Source organism: Oratosquilla oratoria, chromosome 12, assembly GCF_046742065.1.
Source record: "Oratosquilla oratoria isolate Oo_2021 chromosome 12, ASM4674206v1, whole genome shotgun sequence".
Lineage (NCBI taxonomy): Eukaryota > Metazoa > Arthropoda > Malacostraca > Stomatopoda > Squillidae > Oratosquilla > Oratosquilla oratoria.
The window spans coordinates 46,089,811-46,102,743 of record NC_134788.1 but is presented as its reverse complement, the minus strand read 5'-3'; the positions used below and the strand labels follow the sequence as shown (position 1 = coordinate 46,102,743).

Genomic DNA, 12,933 nt, shown 5'->3' with positions numbered 1-12,933 from the left:
CCGATGACAAGATTCTTGTCATTTGGTCAAAACAAAAAAAAATCATAAAACACCAAAATGTTTGACCAAACACCAGAAAAACATGACGTCATATTTTTCTGGCGTTTGATCAAACATTTTGGTGTTTTATGATTTTTTGTTATATTTGACCAAATGACAAGAATCTTCTCATCGGAGTTTAATGGGTTAAGAAAAAGAATTAAACTTCCCTCAAGAGAGGAAATAATCCCTTGGTATATAGACGGACCTGTAATCTTAGAAAACAAACAACAAAAGGTGCTACTACAGCGTGAGGTGTACCGCCATATGTTGCCTACCCAGATGCAGCCTGAGGTCTACCGCGTGGCCCGCGTTCCTCCAGGACGTTCCCCTTACCTGTCCATCAAACATGCATCCTACCCAAATACATAAAAAACGTGACCTGTCCATGTGACCTAACCTAACCTATTTGTGTCATTCTTAGAAGATGCACGAAGTGTATCACTAGAATAAATGTATGGAAATATATGATGATGATGATATGGTTTAATGTCACAAACTCCCCCTATCAGAAGGCTAGGACGGTGCCCCTCACAGAGGGCTTTGTAGCGTGGAATTTAATGAACCATGCCCTTGGTTCAACTTCGCTGGTGGCAGGATTCAAACCGCCATCCCCTCAACCTTCGCCGCAAGTAATGACGCCCTAACATTTCTTCCTTTAATATGAATTTAATTAGAAATCCAATTATCTAAGTCATTCCTAGGATATGTACAAAATATGTGTTTATCGCTAAAATTAGTGTATGGAAATGGTAGACCTCATGCTATAGAGCAACGGGAGGTAGACCTCACGCTTTAGTAGCACCCAACAAAAATACATACATACATATACCAAAGGCTTTTTCTCCCTTATAAGGGAGGTAGCCAAAAAACAGGCATAAAAACAATTCCCTTCCATTCCATCCCTATCACACTCCACTCCCCTCCACCCTCTTATCTTGGCACCTCCTGGATGACAGGTCTTCCTGCATCTCGCACCACTGCCCCAGGTCAGAAGCAGTAAAATAACATACATATACCAAAAGGCCCTTTCTCCTTTATAAGAGTGTCTGAATACCAAGAGCTTGTGCGCACCACAATAACCATGTGGCATAGAACGAGCTCTGACAGTGCAACCCTGCTTGACCCAACCTAACCTAAACCAGTGCAATTAAGTAATTACGCACCACGGGTGACTACCCACGCGGTATATATATCGGCTCCTGCCGCATGTAAAATCAGTTCACTCGTACCTTACAATAAAGGAGACAAAATCACAAAAACTTCTTCCTCTTCACCACAGTAGCATTCCTACAGGCTTCTATCACCCACCCCCTTATAAGGGAGGCAGCAGTCATAAGCTCACACCCATTCCACTACCATCTCATCGTAGATTCTCATGGATGGAGGATCATTCCTGTCTCCTGCTACCCACTGGTCTGGGTCAGAAGCAATGCAGCAAGACATAGCAAGGCCAATTCATTTAATTGGTGACCCCTCCCTCTGTCCCCTTGTGCAGAACATTGAGAAGATGTGGAGAAATTCCTTTGGGTTGCGTCTAAGTATCGTCCATACACAGCCATTCTCTACTTGCCCCTATCCTGTCTTTTCCCATCCTTGTTCAACAGTCAGTCCCTTCTTGCTCAAAAGCCCCTACAATGTATGGAGAGGGAAGAAAAAAAAAAAAAAAAAAAAAAAAAAAAGCATATGAAGAATTGTCACCCTGTTGAAGTCTGGGGTGATGATTCTTCATGTGATTAGAGAAAAAAGAAAAGAAAAAAAAAATCATATAAGAAATAAATGACAACTCTCATCTTACCATCTCTGTTACATACCTGGTTACCACATGCTGTATTCGACATCGTCGCTATCTGCCGCCATGAAGAAGAAGAAGAGTGTGAGGAAGGTGACCACGTTTCCTGCCAGCACAAGCCCACAAGCACCCCACTCAATCTGAAACAGACGATTCAACACAATTGTGGGTAAATTTTGGTTTATCTGAAAGCAATCCACAAATACCTACTCAACCTACAACATAGATGATGCATCAATTCATAATAAATGGTGAATACATTTCTATGGGGAGTTAGGGAACTGGGAGACAGGGTTGATGAAAGAGTATTGGGATGGTTTGGATACATGGAAAGAATGAGTGAAGAAAGACTAGTAAAAGAGGTTTGGAAGGCAGATGTGGAGGGAGTGAAAATGAGGGGGCATCCTAGGATGAGATGGATGGATGGGGTGAAGGGGGCTTTGGGAAAGAGGGCAATGTCTGTTGAGGAAGGATGGGAAAGGACAGAAGACAGGGGTGAATGGAAAATGGTTGTATATGGATGATTTTGTGATGCATGAGGTGGAATAGGGGGTGAGGTAGTGAGAGAAAAATTTGTCGCAGCTCGAAGGGATTTCTCCCCGTCTTCTCCTTTTCTGCATGAGGGGATGGAGAGGGGGGTCGCCTATTTAATGAAGTGGCCTTGCTGTGGATATGCTATGTCTTGCGACACTGCTTCTGACCCAGGGTAGTGGACAGGATGCAGGGATGACCCGTCATCCAGGAGGTGCCAAGATAAGAGGGTGGAGGGGAGTGGAGTGTGATGGGGATGGAATGGGTGGGAGTGGTTTTTATGCCTTTTGTTTTGGCTACTTCCCTTGTAAGGGCCAAAAAGCCTTTGGTATATGTATTTACATTTCTATCTGAAAGACATATACACACACATATACCAAAGGCTTTTTTTCCCCTTGTAAGGGAGGTAGCCAAAAAAACAAAGGCATAAAATCAACTCGCACCCATTCCATCCCATCACACTCCACTCCCCTCCACCCTACTCCCTCCCTCTTATTTTGGCACTTCCTGGGTGACGGGTCATCCCTGTATCTTGTCCACTGCCGTGGGTCAGAAGCAGTGTTGCAAGACACAGCACATCCACAGCTAGGCCACTTCATTAACCCATTCAACTCCGATGACAAGATGTCTTGTCATTTGGTCAAATAAAACAAAAAATCATAAAACACCAAAATGTTTGATCAAACACCAGAAAAATATGACGTCAGTCCTCGCTTCGCTGCGAGCGAAGCGAGGATTGACGTCATATTTTTCTGGTGTTTGATCAAACATTTTGGTGTTTTATGATTTTTTGTTTTATTTGACCAAATGACAAGACATCTTGTCATCGGAGTTGAATGGGTTAAATCTGCAACCCCTCCCTCTCCTCATGCAGAAAAGGAGATGGGGAGAAATCCCTTCAAGCTGCGTCAAATTATTTCTCACACATACTCCCTCACCCCCCATCCATTCCACCTCATGCATCACATCATCCACATACAACCATTCTCCATTCACCCCTATCTTCTGTCCTCTCCTGTCCTTCCTCAACAGACATTCCCCTTTTACCCCATCCATCCATCTCATCCTAGGTCAACCCCTCATGTTCACTCCTTCCACACCTCATTTACTAGTCTTTCTATACTTAATTTTATTCAAATCAAGTCCTGTGTAACCCACATGGGTTGAGACATTGTTACTTGCAGCGCAGGTGGAGGCGGTGGCAATTTGAACTAAGGGCATGACTCATTACATTCCATGCTACAAAGTCCTCTGTAAGGGGCACCATCCTAGCCTCCTAATAAGGTGGAGTTTGTTACATTAAACCAAACCAAACAAGTTTCCTGAACACCTTGTAATCCAAGTACAGATGACACCACCTGTGCCACCAAATCTTAACCACTTCCATAGGGTGATGCCTACGTAGGCGTCATGAGGAGCAAGTGGGTATGCGATGATGCCGACGTCGGCGTCTTGATTATATTTATTGTAGTCGTACCTACGTGACCCCCATACTCTGTAAACTGGCTTCATTATATTTTCTATGGTTATCAAAATTCCCGGGTGAAAGAGAACGACCGATTGGGCACTGACTTTATCTTTTATAATGCAATTATTATGACGCAACATCGCAGGTCGGGCAGCTAATGCTGCCAGACGTGCGATGTGCCCCGGAGTGAAGAGGTTAATAGGTGACTCCCTCCCTCTAAGTCCCCTCATGGGAAAAAAGTTACTAAATAAAAAGTAGAGAACACATTTAACCCTCCGATTTGGGTATTTTAATCTCAACCAAAGCACTTCTTCTCTCCTTACATGAGTGGTAGCTTGCTGTGATGGTTTAGATAGGGGTGGGGGGCTCTGTCCTGTGGGGATGTCTGACAGCTGAGACATTACGCTGTGTATACATTATGACAGTGAAAGACGACATCTGAACCCATTAAACTTCGATGACAAGCTTCTTGTCATTTTGTCAAATAAAACAAAAAATCATAAAACACCAAAATGTTTGATCAAACAGCACCAGAAAAATATGTCAGTCCTCCTCGCTTCGTGAAGCGAGGAGGACTGACGTCATATTTTTCTGGTGCTGTTTGATCAAACATTTTGGTGTTTTATGATTTTTTGTTTTATTTGACCAAATGACAAGAAAATTGTCATCGGAGTTTAATGGGTTAACCACTCCTATTTGTCACCCATTTACCCTTTTACTTAACTCCAAAGGTGCTTTACACATATGTACATATACCAAAAGCTTTTTCCCACCTTATAAGGGAGGTAGCCAAAACACAAAGACATAAAATCCACTCCCACCCATTCCATCCCTATCACACTCCACTCCCCTCCACCCTCCTCCCTCCCTCTTACCTTGGCACCTCCTGGATGATGGGTCATCCCTGCATCTTGTCCACTGCTCTGGGTCAGAAGCAGTGTCACAAGACACAGTACATCCACAGCAAAGCCACTTCATTAAATTGGTGATCCCCCCTCTCCGCCCTCTCATACAGAAATGGAGAAGACGGGGAGAAATCCCTTCGGGCTGTGTCAATTTATTTCTCACACATACTCCCTCAACCCCCATCCCCCACCCATTCCACCTCATGGATCACATCATCATTCATATACAATCATTCTCCTTTCACCCCTGTCTTCTGTCCTCTCTTGTCCTTCCTCAACAGACATTCCCCTCTTCCCCGAAGCCCAACCACATCTATCCATCTCATCCTAGGTCGCCCCCTCATGTTCACTCCTTTACACACAGCTCAAAAAACAAGGCATTCCTAAGTGGACTGCCAGGTCTTCTACTCCCCATACTTCCCATAGTCATCAACCTAACAGAAATCACTACTGAAATGGATGAGTACCACTCCCCACTCTGTCATGACATGGCCAACACTGAACCAGCCTGGCAAAGAACACCAATCGCACAAGATGCAAACCATTGCATGGAATACATGGAGAGTACCAACTGCTATGTTGTTCTTCACTCATGCCCCAGACAACAACATGAAATCCCGCCATTTTACAACTTCTGGGCTCAACTGATGGTCCTTGTTGGAGACTGTGGGTCTTCAGCAAGAGACTAAGGCAATACATTAATCAATCCAAAGATGGCAATTAATTTCCTTTGTAACTCGGACTTCGGAATAACGAGAAGAATGATCCCAATAATTCCAGAGAATAAAATAAATCAAATGACCCATCAAACAGGGGACGGGAGTGTGTCAGGGCTGGCAGTGACGGAGCATGTGAGAAGTCTTGCCTGCACTCACCACAGGATGATCTCCCGGAGACCTGGCCAGAACAATCGGGAGAGCAAAAGCAGAGACCACGATGCCGGAGGTGAGAAAGTAGGCAAACTCCCTGCAGGGGTTACTGCCGCCACTCTCCTCCGTCAGGCGCCGAGAGATGATGGTTGGGAAGGGTGCCAACAGGTAGAACACCACCACAAAGAAAGGCCACCAGCTGGAATGTCAATATTTAAATTAAGCAGAGGCACATATGTACAAGTTCGCATTTGTCAACTTTTTATCTTCCTCTTTAAGCCTAGTTTTTGTATTCTATTACAAATCTAATATAAGCAGAAGCACATGCATATAAGTTCACATTTGTCAACTTTTTATCTTCCTCTTTAAGCCTAGTTTTTGTATTCTATTACAAACCTAATATCTCATTTACTTGCATCATGGTATTGAAGGTCAAGCCCCAATTTATATCTGACAACAACTAAAGACACTATCACACTGGGCAATTTTCCCTCCAACTGTTGGAGCAGATTTGCAGCTTTTGGGAAGGAATCTGGTGTGCTGAAGGAAAATGATTTTCCTCGAGCATAATATCAAATGACATTAGGTGTAAATTGTTGAGAAAAAATGTTGGAAGTGGGCAATACATATATACATACATATACCAAAGGCCTTTTTCCCCTTCACAAGGGAGATAGCCAAAAAACAAAGGCATACAAACCACTCTCACCCATTCCATCCCCTACATACTCCACTCCCCTCTACCCTCTTCCCGCCCTCTTATCTTGGCACCTCCTGGATGACAGGTCATCCCTGCATCTTGCCCACTGCCCTGGGTCAGAAGCAGTGTCACAAGACACAGCACATCCACAGCAAGGCCACTTCATTAATTCAGTGATCCCCCCTCTCTGTCCCCTTATGTAGAAAAGGAGACGATGGGGAGAAATCCCCTTGGGCTGCGTCAATTTATTCCTCATACATACTCCCTCACCCCCCACCCACTCCCCCCTCATGCATCACAGTATCATCCATACACAACCCTTCTCCATTCACCCCTATCTTCTGTCCTCTCCCGTCCTTCCTCAACAAACATTCCTCTATTTTGTAATGCCCCTTTCACCCCATCCATCCATCTCATCCTAGGTCACCCCCTCATGTTCACTCCTTCCACACCTCTTTTAATAATCTTTCTTCACTCATTCTTTCCATGTGTCAGTACCACTGATTAATCTAAGGCTGGAGGACAAATAACCCAGTATGCTGACCCCTTTAAGAGCAAATCACTTACTTGTAGCTGGGTAGAGCACAGGCCAAGATGAGAAACATAAGCCCAATGGAGGCCGAGAATGCCAACGTCACTAGAGCTGTGAAAAGAAAGGCCACATCAACTACTTAGTACACAAGGGCACAGCCGCACCTCTGGGAATGTTGCTAAAAATGGCATCATAAACATGGCAAGTTTGTGAAATATCAGAAAAGTATGATTAAAACTAATCTCCACTTAAAGAATACGGATCATTCTTGAACGTCTATTATCCCTTCATTTACTAGGTTTGGTTACAGTAGGTTAACGTAGGTGAGGTTTTAACATACATATACCAAGGCTTTTTCCCCCTTAAAAGGGAGGTAGCCAAAAAGGAAAAGGCATAAAATCATTTCCACTCATTCCATCCCTGAATACACTCCACACCCCTCCACCCTCCCTCTTATCTTAGCACCTCCTGGATGACGGGTCATCCCTGCACCTTGTCCACTGCCCTGGATCAGAAGCAGTGTCACAAGACACAGCACATCCACAGCGAGGCCGCTTCATTAAATCGGCGACCCCCCCTCTCCGTCCCCCCATTGCATAAAAAGAGAAGACGGGGAGAAATCCCTTTGGGCTGCGTCAAAATTTGCTCACACATACTACCTCACCCCCCATCCCCTCGCCCATTCCACCTCATGCAATCACAACATCATCCATATACAACCATTCTCCATTCATCCCTGTCTTCTGTCCTCTCCCGTCCTTCTTCAACAGACATTCCCCTCTTCCCCAAAGCCCCCTTCACCCCATCCATCCACCTTATCCTAGAATTTTTTTAACAAAAATAATATATACATACATATACCAAAGGCTTTTTTCCCCCTTACAAGGGGGGTAGCCAAAAAATAAAGGCATAAAAACCACTCGCACCCATTCCATCCCCAACACCCCCTTCCCTCCCTCTTATCTTGGCACCTCCTGGATGACGGGTCATCCCTGTATCTTGTCCACTGCCTTGGGTCAGAGGCAGTCGCAAAAATGGCTGTAAATTTTAAAGTCAGAAGGGTGGGAAAATGCCAAATAATTATCACTGCCAATATTTTACTGATCCTTCCATCTTCACGGACAATATGCCGCCACTGTACATTATTTTACATGTTGGTTTAATTAGTCTAGGATGGGCACATATGGGGTATACTATTCTTCAGGGAGTATTGGTACATAATGGATTTTTTTTTTTTTTTTGTGCACAGAGCCCTTACATGCCTATGTGCCGCCCTGAGGAATAGTTCTCAGTGACACCCCCCCATCCCCCATCACCACTAACCCTTACAACCTGTTATAATTATTGGTTTGCAAAATGATTATAAACGGATTTTAAAAATTGTATTTAATGTCCCTATTGCAGAATGGATAAGGGAAAACACTTCATTCTCTTGATTATAACGCAAAATTTGTATAAATTACGGTAAAATATTCAGGGCTCCTTTGAACTTTTTTTTATTATAATTATTTTGTCAGCCTTGTGGGTGGCATGTCCAGACTACAATTGCCACCCCCTAATGTGCCACCCCAGGGCATATCCCCCCCCTCCATGTGAGGGCCCTAATTGTGCATCATTATCCTTACAAAAAAATAACAATAATAATAATGAATAACAAAGATACAAAAATGGACAATAATACTATCATAATAATACATGCATACACATACCAAGGCTTTTTCCCCCTTACAAGGGAGGTAGCCAAACAACAAAGGCATACAAACCACTCTCACCCATTCCATCCCTGAATACAGTCCACACCCCTCCACCCTCCCTCTTATCTTAGCACCTCCTGGATGACGGATCATCCCTGCACCTTGTCCACTGCCCTGGGTCAGAAGCAGTGTCGCAAGACACAGCACATCCACAGTAATAATAATAACAACATGCCATTATTGTTTACAAACTCATCTTGTCTTAACTTACTTTATTTTTTGTAAATTTTTAATATTGCACACCTATGTGATATAGCAATAGAAAATTAAATAATTTTGTAAATCATAATACATCAATGTAATATACTTTATTCTTGGTGGAAATCAATAACAGAAGTCACTAATAGCTATACAAAAACAAACATAGACACTTCGACTGCTTGAGACGCCATCTTTGTTTTAGTAGATGTGAAAGTCAAAGAAGTTGAAGTATGATAAATCTGTCTATTTTACCTCACCTGGTAGAGCCACATCCCCTCTCATTAGACCAAATAACTGCTGGGGGGGGGGGGATGGCCCAAGTCTCTACAGGGTACTCCAATCACATGGACAGGTATACAGGCAATAATTTGATGTAATGTGGGATTGATTTTGTGTTCCCTGGTATATGTCAGGTTGTATGTGGGTTTGTAGTCTTAACCCATTCAACTCCGATGACAAGATGTCTTGTCATTTGGTCAAATAAAACAAAAAATCATAATAAAACAACAAAATGTTTGATGATCAAACAGCACCAGAAAAATATGACGTCATCAGTCCTCCTCGAGGAGGACTGATGACGTCATATTTTTCTGGTGCTGTTTGATCATCAAACATTTTGTTGTTTTATTATGATTTTTTGTTTTATTTGACCAAATGACAAGACATCTTGTCATCGGAGTTGAATGGGTTAATTGGATTGACTGAGCTTCTCTAGATTGGCAAAGTTTTTGGGTAGGGTGGGGGTGGGTGTGGAGGTCATAGGGTGTGAGGGTTTGTCGAAACAATCAGGGGTGGCTGTAACTGTACAGCTCATCACCTAGGAATTGGCGGAGTCTGTATTTGAACATGGAGATGGACTGTGCTTCAACCACATTGGATGGGAGAGAGTTCCATTTCTATATAACTCTGCATGCGAGGGATCTTCTGCGTGCTTCTGTGTTGGTGTGCTGAGGGTGTATTTTAAATCTATGCCCTCTCGTGGTGCAATTGGGTGAGATCAGTGTGGGGGATGGTGGAGAGACCATGAAAGATCTTGAAGCAGAGTATTAGGTCAGCTCTCAGTAGGTGGCCTTTGACAGAGAAGAGGTCTAGCCTGTCGAGCCGTTCATTGTATGGCAGACCGGACAAACCAATAACATGCTTTGTCCATCTCCTTTGAACTGACTCTAGCAGCTTGCAGTCACCTATCTAAAATAACCTGCATTAACCCATTCAACTCCGATGACAAGATGTCTTGTCATTTGGTCAAATAAAACAAAAAATCATAAAACACCAAAATGTTTGATCAAACACCAGAAAAATACGACGTCAATCCTCGCTTCGCTCGCAGCGAAGCGAGGACTGACGTCGTATTTTTCTGGTGTTTGATCAAACATTTTGGTGTTTTATGATTTTTTGTTTTATTTGACCAAATGACAAGACATCTTGTCATCGGAGTTGAATGGGTTAAGTAATGCAGTATCAGTAACTCTAGAGGTCATCAAGGTCGGTGTTGTTGTCTTCGACCTCCGAATCTATCAAAACAAAGAGATGTCTATAGTCAACATTGAACATGACTTTCACTTGTGCATAGCTTTTTACATCGTTTTCTGTTATTGATTTCTGCCAAGAAAAATATCTATTACATTGATGTATTATAATTTACAAAATTAATATTTAATTTTCTATTGCTATATTGCATACGTGTGTACTTTTAAAAAATACCCAGAAATCTCTATCTAGATCACCGACTCAGTGACTTCACATAAACTGAATTAACACTATCATAATGTAGCATATTAGATATTTATTAATATTATACCTAAATTACTTCTTTAGACAATTTATTGGCCTAATTTAGTAAATACTGAGAATATGATTTGGTGCCTGTAGTGACCATGAACTATGTTACTATTATTATAATAATAATAGTAGCTGTCATTTTTTTTAGCCATTCTTAAAGTAACTACACGTCATATAATAATAATTATTATATGACGTGTAGTTACTTTAAGAATGGCTAAAAAAAATGACAGCTACTATTTACATTTTTCTTTTGGATAATTATCTTTTTATCAGGTCAAACATATGCATGACTATTATTAACTTTTAAGGCAAAATGCTACTGTGTAACTGTTCAAATATGTTTCTACGATGCTTCCAGATAGGTCAAGGGGATTTTTTTTTCATTCATATCGCAAAACAATATCCTTCCTTGGAATGCATTTACATATATGATGTGCATGAACATCATAAATATTCTAATTACTTTTTCCTTCGCAACAAAGATTCAACCAAACGAAGAAAAAGTGATATTATAAATATCAATATTGCATGACTAGCAGTCACACCAACAGGGCAAAGTAAGTCCATAAAATTTGTACCACTAGTAATCCAATGCTAGCTCAATTCAGTTAAACGTTAATAAAAGCACAATGCAACGACTGCGGACTATAAATTGACAAAGAATTAAACAAAGATATGTTTACCTTTAACCCCCGCCATATTTGTTTTGACACTCGTTCACTCATTCGACAGGAAATGAAAATCCAGTCACCTGATCACCGCCTACACTTGGATAATTCCTTCCCAGTCGACTGTTTTTATTCCATCTAAAATAGAAATCTGTATTTATTCACGTCCACCACCGAATAGCAAAAGTACTATAAAAATAAAAAAAAAAAAAAAATTCTCTTTGAAAGATGAAAATTTCTTATCAACGTTTATAATGGAACGTGCTCATCTATATTATGCGTAGGTGGTTCAGGGTGAATATCATACAGGATGAACGATTTAAAGCAGTACAGTAGTTACTAATCTATCCCGGAGTGTGAAAATTAAAACAATTACTTTAAATATAAATATGTAGGACATTTGTTACTATGAAAGTAAAATTTGAAATCCAAAAACACAAATTCCATTGCACACCAGGACTATTTTAATTTATACAAATGTACGGTAAGTGTTCAAATATTACAGTTATATACCATAAAATATGGGACCTGGAGCGTGACATTTGTACGCCCGCGCAGTTACAAAACATGTACTGTACTGTATTACTACAACCATGTTTATTTATTTACTTTTTATTAACTATTTATTCTTTCAGTAAATTTTAGCTGGTCGCAATTTGTATAAATTACCATAACTGATATTATCTCAAACCTAAAGAAGAAATTATAAGGAACAGCTGGTGAACATAATTGATAAAGTTAAGATTATTATTATGGCAAATGCGGTACCAATTTATAGAAATGAGGGAACAATATAGAAGGAATCAAATATAGACTTTTGTCATTTACCAGTGTGATAATTGTCTTAAATAATTGTGAAGAGCAAACGAGGCCATCGGCTACATCTCAAACCAATAAATATTTTAAATAAATTTAATCCACCTAATTCCCTGAAAATCACAGTCATGTCATCTGTCTCGCTTTGAAATCCGTGCCTCTAAGGATAGGTCACTGCTCTTTGTAGTCTCACATTATAGTTTATATCCTACACTATGGGGAGGACAAACCACTGATGTATATTCTTATATACGGCAGATGGGTCAATATATATTATTATTATCTTTATTTACGTTGTGAAAATGTACGTGTTGAATATGTATGGCTCATTCATAATTATTTTATTTGACAAACGCTCTAAAATCCTTTTATTGCAGTTGTCTGAATTTCTATTTCGTTTTATTCATCTATTTACTTTTCATTCATTTTATTTGACATATCGATTAATTTAATTTACCTATTGTTCTCTAATTTCACGTCATAACAGCCAAAAATGGACCATTCAAGTGTTTTGAATAATGCCGTATGATTATTTATTTTGTTTATTTATTATTTATCTATGTATCTGTGCATTCATTCAGTTATCTACCTACTGATTTTATATTTTTGTTTGTTAATCTATTATCTATCTATTCATTTATTTTGTTTATTGTTTTAACAATGAAAACAAGTTTCCTATGCTTTATTGTCTTGTCTTCGCAATTTCATACATTTTATTTCTATATATATCTTATTGGCAATAAACTCAAATCCAAAATTTCGACTAAAACTCTACTTAAGGTCGTGTTACCTTCAATGAAAAAGTTTTGCGACCGTATCCTACGTAAACATAAACACCGGTCTTCCGCTTTCTGTGATCACAGAGGCCTAAAA

The 12,933-nt window shown here is 40.6% G+C and overlaps 1 protein-coding gene across 1 annotated transcript in view; it reads right to left on the bottom strand.

Moving 5' to 3' along the window:
* The window catches only part of LOC143031637 (leptin receptor gene-related protein), a 20,298-nt gene extending 8,909 nt beyond the window's left edge, over window positions 1–11,389 (bottom strand). The window contains exons 1-4 of the mRNA XM_076195742.1: window positions 11,260–11,389; window positions 6,872–6,947; window positions 5,611–5,803; window positions 1,854–1,971 (exon numbers count right to left, since the gene is read on the bottom strand). Coding sequence (XP_076051857.1) covers window positions 1,858–1,971; window positions 5,611–5,803; window positions 6,872–6,947; window positions 11,260–11,275 — 399 coding nt within the window. The 5' untranslated portion in view covers window positions 11,276–11,389 and the 3' untranslated portion in view covers window positions 1,854–1,857. The remainder of the gene's footprint in view (window positions 1–1,853; window positions 1,972–5,610; window positions 5,804–6,871; window positions 6,948–11,259) is intronic.
* Between the last annotated feature and the right edge of the window lie 1,544 nt (window positions 11,390–12,933).